Source organism: Nerophis lumbriciformis, linkage group LG30, assembly GCF_033978685.3.
Source record: "Nerophis lumbriciformis linkage group LG30, RoL_Nlum_v2.1, whole genome shotgun sequence".
NCBI classification, from domain to species: domain Eukaryota; kingdom Metazoa; phylum Chordata; class Actinopteri; order Syngnathiformes; family Syngnathidae; genus Nerophis; species Nerophis lumbriciformis.
Window position 1 is genome coordinate 30,727,994 of NC_084577.2, and position 10,851 is coordinate 30,738,844.

A 10,851-nucleotide genomic window follows, 5' to 3' on the forward strand; every position below is an offset into this window, starting at 1 on the left:
ACAAAATAATGAATTAGTTTCCTATAACCTACTTCTAATTGGAACAGTGCCTATTGTGTTTGGCAATGGACGACTAAGTTATATAATCCGTTAAGTTAGCAATGTCGTTCGTAGCGTACCTTGTAACCTTTAGCGTCTATTGTTCATAACTCGAAGCAGCCGTGCAGCGGAGTAATTTTCATGATGTGGATTAGAAAAGCCTTTTATGGTCAGTAAACATACACACGTATACGTCCAGGACCTAGCATTAGAAAATTAGACTGTAGACTAGACTTAATTCCATGTATATCTCATGACACACTATCTGTATATAATATGGCTTTTAATTTTTTGCGGCTCCAGACAGATTTGTTTTTGTATTTTTAGTCCAATATGGCTCTTTTAAACATTTTGGGTTGCCGACCCCTGGTCTAGTGGGACAGGCAAAAGTTAAGTCGGAGAAAATGCAGTAGTTTATAAAAGATTTAATGTTTCTCTGCGTCACGGACCTGTGGTTGGGGATCACTGGTGTAGATGACAAAATGGCCAAGATAGACTGGAAGAAGGAAACTGCTGTTATTGGTTGCATTAGCAATGTTAGATTCATTTGTTGTGTAGCTAGCTTAGCCTTCTAGTGTAAGACAAAATAATGAATTAGTTTCCTATAACCTACTTCTAATTGGAACAGTGCCTATTGTGTTTGGCAATGGACGACTAAGTTATATAATCCGTTAAGTTAGCAATGTCGCTCCTAGCGTATCTTGTAACCTTTAGCGTCTATTGTTCATAACTCGAAGCAGCCGTGCAGCGGAGTAATTTTCATGATGTGGAATAGAAAAGCCTTTTATGGTCAGTAAACATACATACGTATACGTCCAGGACCTAGCATTAGAAAATTAGACTGTAGACTAGGCTTAATTCCATGTATATCTCATGACACACTATCTGTATATAATATGGCTTTTAATTTTTTGCGGCTCCAGACAGATTTGTTTTTGTATTTTTAGTCCAATATGGCTCTTTCAACATTTTGGGTTGCCGACCCCTGGTCTAGTGGGACAGGCAAAAGTTAAGTCGGAGAAAATGCAGTCGTTTATAAAAGATTTAATGTTTCTCTGCGTCACGGACCGGTACAGGTTACCCGGACCGGTGGTTGGGGATCACTGGTGTAGATGACAAAATGGCCAAGATAGACTGGAAGAAGGAAACTGCTGTTATTGGTTGCATTAGCAATGTTAGATTAATTTGTTGTGTAGCTAGCTTAGCCTTCTAGTGTAAGACAAAATAATGAATTAGTTTCCTATAACCTACTTCTAATTGGAACAGTGCCTATTGTGTTTGGCAATGGACGACTAAGTTATATAATCCGTTAAGTTAGCAATGTCGCTCGTAGCGTACCTTGTAGCCTTTAGCGTCTATTGTTCATAACTCGAAGCAGCCGTGCAGCGGAGTAATTTTCATGATGTGGAATAGAAAAGCCTTTTATGGTCAGTAAACATACACACGTATATACGTCCAGGACCTAGCATTAGAAAATTAGACTGGACAGAAGTTTAACCTGAGCCAGCGTGTATAGTTCCAGACCTGTATGTCAGCCGGGCTTCCGTCCTCGCTTTCGTCCGCCCGCATCTTCGCCTCCTGCCTTAGTGCCGACAACAAAGCACGATACAGCTGATCTGGCTATATCGTCTTCGACGTTGTGTTGTGGCGGGAGTCACTCAAAACAGATGCCCATAGTGCACAATAAAAGCAAGAAAGCTAAAAAACTAAACAAAACATTTCTGGTGGGTGGGAGCGAACGCTTAGTCAGCGTAAGGGGGCGTGGTGAGCAGAGGTTCATTCGCATCTAACAACTCCGCCCCTCAAAATGAGCTGTTTTGATAGGGAGAAAAAAGTGGGTTGAAAATAGTTTTTTTTTAAACAAAATCTATGCAAATGTTTCCTCAAAGAACTACCATTACACGGTTACGTTTCGAAACACCCATTTGGACGTAGAATAGCTAAATATTTTTCCTTATTTGCATTAGGATAGGACATGATAGACTTTGTTCATCCCACAATGGGGAAATTATGTGTTGGCAGTGCACATGTAAAACGTCCACAAAAAATTAGGTAAAAAACATGAAAACCAGAGGGAAACGTCAAAGATCAATAAGGACATAAAAGCCATTAAAAAAAAGCACAAAGCTGATGCAACCACCTCCCATTTCTACATACATCTGCGGTCCCCTCCAAGTAGTGATGGGTTGATGAGGCCTCATGAAGCGTTTCGACACATTGCAAAACTGTATTGATACTGTGTCGATACTGTGTCACTAAATACTGACATCTGCTGGACATTAAAAATCCCTACAGGCAACCTATGGACCGACTCAACTGACACTGATTTGATGCCCTAGTACAGGGGTCACCAACCTTTTTGAAACCAAAAACTACTTCTTGGGTACTGATTAATGCGAAGGGCTACCAGTTTGATACACACTTAAATAAATAAATATATTGTCATTTGTAAGTTACACGTAAGTGTGATTTAAACAAGAATAGCTAAATAAATAAATTTATATATATATATAACAAAATGGGTATTTCTGTCTGTCATTCCGTCGTCATTTTCCTTTTATGGAAGGTTTTTTGTAGAGGATAAATGATGAAAAAAACACTTAATTGAACGGTTTAAAAGAGGAGAAAACACGAAAAAATTACAATAAAATTTTGAAACAGTTTATCTTCAATTTCGACTCTTTAAAATTCAAAATTCAACCGACAAAAAGAAGAGAAAAACTAGCTACCGTATTTTCCGCACCATAAGCCGCCCTGGGTTATAAGCCGCGCCTTCAATGAACGGCATATTTCAAAACTTTGTCCACCTATAAGCCGCCCCGTGTTATAAGCCGCATCTAACTGCGCTAAAGGAATGTCAAAAAAACAGTCAGATAGGTCAGTCAAACTTTAATAATATATTAAAAACCAGCGTGATGTGGGCGCGCATGGAGTCGTATATCAACATGGACGGAGCTGCGTGAAAAAAGCCACCCGGCCTCTTCGCGTAAACTTCCCTTAACCACTCGCTCATCACCCTTCGAGTTAGCTTTTATGATGACGCCGGCTGGAAAGGTCTCTTTTGGCAAGGTCTTCCTTTTGAATATCACCATGGGTGGAAGTTTCTGGCCATTAGCATGGCAAGCTAGAACCACAGTGAAGGATGACTTCTCATTCCCTGTGGTGCGAATATTCACCGTACGTGCTCCCGTTGTATCCACAGTGCGGTTCACAGGAATATCAAAAGTCAGTGGAACCTCGTCCATGTTGATAATGTTCTCTGGCCGGATCTTTTTTTCAGCTATCTTGTTTTTACAATATGCACGGAAAGTAGCCAGCTTTTCTTGAAAGTCTTTAGGCAGTTGCTGTGAAATAGTAGTCCGTGTGCGGATGGAGAGATTGCGTCTTTTCATGAACCGGAAACCTGTCGCTTAGTAGGAGCCATTTTGTGGTCTTTACAGATGTAAACACACAAAGGAAATGAAACGTAATATCCGCGCGCTTCTTCTTCTTCTACCGGGGCGGGTGGTTGCTTACAGTAGAAGAAGAAGCGCTTCCTCTTCTATGGGGGCGGGTGCTTACCTTGGCGGTTGCTTGCGTAGAAGAAGAAGCACTTCCTCTTCTACGGTGAAAAAAGATGGCGGCTGTTTACCGTAGTTGAGAGACCGAAACTTTATGAAAATGAATCTTAATATTAATCCATATATAAAGCGCACCGGGTTATAAGCCGCACTGTCAGCTTTTGAGTAAATTTGTGGTTTTTAGGTGCGGCTAATAGTGCGGAAAATACTGTAATTTGAATCTTTTTGAAAAAATTAAAAAAAAGAATTTATGGAACATCATTAGTAATTTTTCCTGATTAAGATACATTTTAGAATTTTGATGACATGTTTTAAATTGGTTAAAATCCAATCTGCACTTTGTTAGAATATTTAACAAATTGGACCAAGCTATATTTCTAACAAAGACGAATCAGTATTTCTTCTAGATTTTCCAGAACAAAAATTTTAAAAGAAATTCAAAATACTTTGAAATAAGATTTAAATTTGATTCTACAGATTTTGTAGATTTGCCAGAATTTTTTTGAATTTTAATCATAGTAAGAGGAAGAAATTTAAAAGGTAAAAAGGTATATTTGTTTAAAAATCCTAAAATAATTTTTAAGGTTGTATTTTTCTCTAAAATTGTATTTCTAAAAGTAATAAGAAGCAAAGTAGAAAATAAATGAATTTATTTAAACAAGTGAAGACCCATCCATCCATCCATTTCCTACCGCTTATTCCAAGTGAAGACCAAGTCTTTAAAATATTTTCTTGGATTTTCAAATTCTATTTGAGTTTTGTCTCTTTTAGAATTAAAAATGTCGAGCAAAGCGAGACCAGCTTGCTAGTAAATAAATAAAATTTAAAAAAATAGAGGCAGCTCACTGGTAAGTGCTGCTCTTTGAGCTATTTTTAGAACAGGCCAGCGGGCGACTGATCTGGTCCTTACGGGCTACCTGGTGACCGCGGGCACCGCGTTGGTGACCCCTGCCCTAGTATATACAATAATATAAACCAAGTCATTGTATTTCATTTAGGATTATTTCATATCTTCATTTAAATAAAAATACATTTTTATCTTTTTTAGATACAGTCAATAAATAATGTGAACATGTATCATAACATGGAAATCTAAGAGAACGTGTTGTGGATGATTGTGGACTGGGAATTTTTTTAATTTTATTTTTTTACACATTTTTATTAAAAAAAAAAAAAAAGTTTTTCCGACGTATTACATTTTAGACGATTTCTCTTCTTAGTTATTATTTCTCGGGCTGTAGAAAAGAGCCGCTCACAGGGCACAGAGGAGGCATCAGTGCGACACAGTTGGCGTATCGGTCACGTGACCAAAACAGCTCATGATCGGTCACGTGACTTTCTAAAAGCGGTACGCGCACCGACACAGGGTTTCGCTCTATGAGCTCCACGCATGCGCCGATGCATCGGTGTTGCCGGACCCATCACTACCGCCAAGGTTTCTCATTGTCATCCCATTGGATTGAGTTTTTCCTTGCCCTGATGTGGGATCTGAGCAGAGGATGTCGTTGTGGCTTGTGCAGCCCTTTGAGACACTGGTGATTTAGGGCTATATAAGTAAGCATTGATTGATTGATGCAGTGTACACTGTGTATATATATATATATATATATATATATATATATATATATATATATATATATATATATATGTATGTATGTGTGGGAAAAAAATCACAAGACTATTTCATCTCTACAGGCCTGTTTCATGAGGGGGGGTACCCTCAATCATCAGGAGATTTTAATGGGAGCATTCGCATACCATGGTTTATATAGGGCACAGAGTGGGCGGGTACAGGCTGGCGTAGGGGCGTGGTGATTGGCTCATGTGTTACCTAGGAGGTGTTTCCGTCTATGGCGGCATGCTGTGACAATTTCGCTGCGCTTGTTGAGGGATGCCAGGTCTGGACGGTAAATAATAAACAGTTTCTCTTTCAAGCATAGGTTGCATCTTTTATTACCACTATTGTAAGGTGTGCTGGATGCAAGAATTTGCCATGTTATTGAATATTCAACATTATTGTCTTTGAGGTCCCAAATGTGTTTGCTGAGTTCTGTGGTATTTCGCAGGTTTTTGTTCCTGAAAGAAGCCTTGTGATTGTTCCATCTGGTTTTGAATTCTCCCTCGGTTAATCCTACATATGTGTCGGATGTGTTAATGTCCTTGCGTATTACCTTAGATTGGTAGACAACTGATGTTTGTAAGCACCCCCCGTTGAGAGGGCAATCAGGTTTCTTTCGACAGTTACAGTCTTTGTTGGTTTTGGGACCTCAAAGACAATAATGTTGAATATTCAATAACATGGCAAATTCTTGCATCCAGCACACCTTACAATAGTGGTAATAAAAGATGCAACCTATGCTTGAAAGAGAAACTGTTTATTATTTACCGTCCAGACCTGGCATCCCTCAACAAGCGCAGCGAAATTGTCACAGCATGCCGCCACAGACGGAAACACCTCCTAGGTAACACATGAGCCAATCACCACGCCCCTAGGCCAGCCGGTACCCACCCACTCTGTGCCCTATATAAACCATGGTATGCGAATGCTCCCATTAAAATCTCCTGATGATTGAGGGTACCCCCCCTCATGAAACAGGCCTGTAGAGATGAAATAGTCTTGTGATTTTTTTTCCCACACATACATATATTGCGCTCTACTACGGTATCGAGCACTATTTTTTGGATAACCTTATTAAGACATATATATATATATATATATATATATATATATATTGACGTGCGCAAATTGAAACAAGCCGTTTTTGTCCGACAGAAAAATACTAGTTTTGACTGTAGTGAGGTTTTATAATGCAGACTTATGTGCTGTTATGTCTTTGTTATGGTGCTTTGAGCATGTGTTTTTCTAAGTTTGGCTCTTAGGAAAAACCCAATTTCTATTTCTTTTTTTTTTACCGGAAATCCACAAGGTTTCCTAGGCTAAAGTAACTCTCAAACACCACTATGACTAATAACACACTTAGTGTGGGAACACTTACTGGTATTACATTTATGGAAACAAACTATCACACCTAAGTTAGCTGAGTGTCAATATAAGATATAGTGTAAGGACTGTTAGCATGCTAGCAGGCTAGGTTAGCTGTGTGTCAATATAAGATAAAGTGTAAGGACTGTTAGCATGCAAGCAGGCTAAGTTAGCTGTGTCAATATAAGATATAGTACAAGAAATGTTAGCATCCTAGCATGCTAGGTTAGCTGTGTGTCAATATAAGATATAGTGTAAAGACAGTTAGCATGCTAGCAGGCTAAGTTAGCTGTGTGTCAATATAAGATATAGTGTAAGGACTGTTAGCATGCTAGCAGGCTAAGTTAGCTGTGTGTCAATATAAGATATAGTGTAAAGACAGTTAGCATGCTAGCAGGCTAAGTTAGCTGTGTGTCAAAATAAGATATAGTGTAAGGACTGTTAGCATGCTAGCAGGCTAAGTTAGCTGTGTGTCAATATAAGATAGCGTGTAAGGACTGTTAGCATGCTAGCAGGCTAAGTTAGCTGTGTGTCAATATAAGATATAGTGTAAGGACTGTTAGCATGCTAGCATGCTAGGTTAGCTGTGTGTCAATATAAGATATAGTGTAAAGACAGTCAGCATGCTAGCAGGCTAAGTTAGCTGTGTGTCAATATAAGATATAGTGTAAGGACTGTTAGCATGCTAGCAGGCTAAGTTAGCTGTGTGTCAATATAAGACTGTTAGCATGCTAGCAGGCTAAGTTAGCTGTGTGTCAATGTAAGATATAGTGTAAGGACTGTTAGCATGCTAGCAGGCTAAGTTAGCTGTGTGTCAATATAAGATATAGTGTAAAGACAGTTAGCATGCTAGCAGGCTAAGTTAGCTGTGTGTTAATATAAGATATAGTGTAAGGACTGTTAGCATGCTAGCAGGCTAAGTTAGCTGTGTGTCAATATAAGACTGTTAGCATGCTAGCAGGCTAAGTTAGCTGTGTGTCAATGTAAGATATAGTGTAAGGACTGTTAGCATGCTAGCAGGCTAAGTTAGCTGTGTGTCAATATAAGATATAGTGTAAAGACAGTTAGCATGCTAGCAGGCTAAGTTAGCTGTGTGTCACTATAAGATATAGTGTAAGGACTGTTAGCATGCTAGCAGGCTAAGTTAGCTGTGTGTCAATATAAGATGTAGTGTAAGGACTGTTAGCATGCTCGCAGGCTAGGTTAGCTGTGTGTCAATATAAGATATAGTGTAAGGACTGTTAGCATGCTAGCATGCTAGGTTAGCTGTGTGTCAATATAAGATATAGTGTAAAGACAGTCAGCATGCTAGCAGGCTAAGTTAGCTGTGTGTCAATATAAGATATAGTGTAAGGACTGTTAGCATGCTAGCAGGCTAAGTTAGCTGTGTGTCAATATAAGACTGTTAGCATGCTAGCAGGCTAAGTTAGCTGTGTGTCAATGTAAGATATAGTGTAAGGACTGTTAGCATGCTAGCAGGCTAAGTTAGCTGTGTGTCAATATAAGATATAGTGTAAAGACAGTTAGCATGCTAGCAGGCTAAGTTAGCTGTGTGTTAATATAAGATATAGTGTAAGGACTGTTAGCATGCTAGCAGGCTAAGTTAGCTGTGTGTCAATATAAGACTGTTAGCATGCTAGCAGGCTAAGTTAGCTGTGTGTCAATGTAAGATATAGTGTAAGGACTGTTAGCATGCTAGCAGGCTAAGTTAGCTGTGTGTCAATATAAGATATAGTGTAAAGACAGTTAGCATGCTAGCAGGCTAAGTTAGCTGTGTGTCACTATAAGATATAGTGTAAGGACTGTTAGCATGCTAGCAGGCTAAGTTAGCTGTGTGTCAATATAAGATGTAGTGTAAGGACTGTTAGCATGCTCGCAGGCTAGGTTAGCTGTGTGTCAATATAAGATATAGTGTAAGGACTGTTAGCATGCTAGCAGGCTAAGTTAACTGTGTGTCAATATAAGATATAGTACAAGAAATGTTAGCATGCTAGCAGGCTAAGTTAGCTGTGTGTCAATATAAGATATAGTGTAAGGACTGTTAGCATGCTAGCAGGCTAAGTTAGCTGTGTGTCAATATAAGATATAGTGTAAGGACTGTTAGCATGCTAGCAGGCTAGGTTAGCTGTGTGTCAATATAAGATACAGTACAAGAAATGCTAGCATGCTAAGTTAGCTGTGTGTCAATATAAGTAATAGTGTAAGGACTGCTAGCATGCTAGCAGGCTAAGTTAGCTGTGTGTCAATATCAGATATAGTGTAAGGACTGTTAGCATGCTAGCAGGCTAGGTTAGCTGTGTGTCAATATAAGATATAGTGTAAGGACTGTTAGCATGCTAGCAGGCTAAGTTAGCTGTGTGTCAATATAAGATATAGTGTAAAGACAGTTAGCATGCTAGCAGGCTAGGTTAGCTGTGTGTCAATATAAGATATAGTGTAAAGACTGTTAGCATGCTAGCAGGCTAAGTTAGCTGTGTGTCAATATAAGATATAATGTAAGGACTGTTAGCATGCTAGCAGGCTAGGTTAGCTGTGTGTCAATATAAGATATAGTGTAAGGAATGCTAGCATGCTAGGTTAGCTGTGTGTCAATATAAGATATAGTGTAAGGACTGTTAGCATGCTAGCAGGCTAAGTTAGCTGTGTGTCAATATAAGATATAGTGTAAAGACAGTTAGCATGCTAGCAGGCTAAGTTAGCTGTGTGTCAATATAAGATATAGTGTAAGGACTGTTAGCATGCTAGCAGGCTAAGTTAGCTGTGTGTCAATATAAGATATAGTGTAAGGACTGTTAGCATGCTAGCAGGCTAAGTTAGCTGTGTGTCAATATAAGATATAGTGTAAAGACAGTTAGCATGCTAGCAGGCTAAGTTAGCTGTGTCAATATAAGATATAGTACAAGAAATGTTAGCATGCTAGCATGCTAGGTTAGCTGTGTGTCAATATAAGATATAGTGTAAGGACTGTTAGCATGCTAGCAGGCTAAGTTAGCTGTGTGTCAATATAAGATATAGTGTAAAGACAGATAGCATGCTAGCAGGCTAAGTTAGCGGGGCTATGCTAAACCCACGCGGTGATTTCGTCCAGAGTGGAGGGGCGGTACAACATAAAGCACATTATTCGTGGACATTAGTGTTAAATGTAGATTAGCATGAGTGAAAAATAGACAACATGACTATGATTTAGCACAGACGTTAAGCGGCAACCGAACAACATTGGCGGCATTCCTCCGCCTGTGGTTTAATGTTACTCAACTTTGAACACACGCTGCTGAATGTGTGATCAAACTACTGCTGGTTACGATCAAACTACTGCTAGTTATGCTCAAACCACAGCTAGTTGTGCTCAAACCGCAGCTAGTTATGTCACTGACCTTGCTGTCTCCGTTGCACATAGCCATGGAGGACTGCCGGGCGGTGGAATGAGCGCTCCCCCGTTTTGCTTGGCTTGTCGTCGGTCACGGAGAGAGCGAGCGAGTCGGTGTTTAGCTCCAGAGTTATTTAGCGCTGCTGGACTTGCATACTGCTGCCTTATTGTGGCTCTGCGGACTGTCTCCTCCTCTTTTACCCTGCTGCTCACTCACTAAAGTGTGGCTTACAATTTTTTTTATTTTTTTTAAACCGGAAATCTCCGAGGTTTACTCGGCAAAAGTATATGCATATATATATATAGACACAGACACACACACACACACACACATATATGTGTGTATGTGTATATATATATATATATATATATATATATATATATATATATATATATATATATATATATATATATATATATATATATATATATATATATATATACACACACACACACGTTAGGTCAGGAAAAAACACAAACTGTCATTGCTCAAAAAATAATAATGAATTAATTTTTTATTTTATTTTTTTACCGGAAATCTCTGCAAAAGTAATACTCAAAACACCACTGTGATTAATAATAATAATAACTAAAAAAATAAATAAAATAAAATAAAAAATAAATATATATATATATTTTTTTTAAATATTTTTTTAATATATATTTTTTTATTTTACATATATATGCATATAAATATATATACACAAAAACAAATATATTTATATGTATATATATATATATATATATATATATATATATATATATATTAAAAATAAATAAAAACGTAAAAAAGTGGAATAAAAGAGGTTAAATGTAACGACAAAAGGTTGCAAAGTTTACTCTAATAACTTTCTTTAAAACTGTCTATGCATATTAAATGAATTATGTATATATTTTTTTAA

The 10,851-nt window shown here is 38.1% G+C and overlaps 1 protein-coding gene across 1 annotated transcript in view; it reads right to left on the reverse strand.

The window, feature by feature from the left end:
* The window catches only part of gmps (guanine monophosphate synthase), a 60,974-nt gene extending 50,780 nt beyond the window's left edge, over window positions 1–10,194 (reverse strand). The window contains exon 1 of the mRNA XM_061925899.1: window positions 9,957–10,194. Within this exon, the coding sequence (XP_061781883.1) occupies window positions 9,957–9,983 (27 nt within the window). The 5' untranslated portion in view covers window positions 9,984–10,194. The remainder of the gene's footprint in view (window positions 1–9,956) is intronic.
* Window positions 10,195–10,851: the final 657 nt, after the last annotated feature.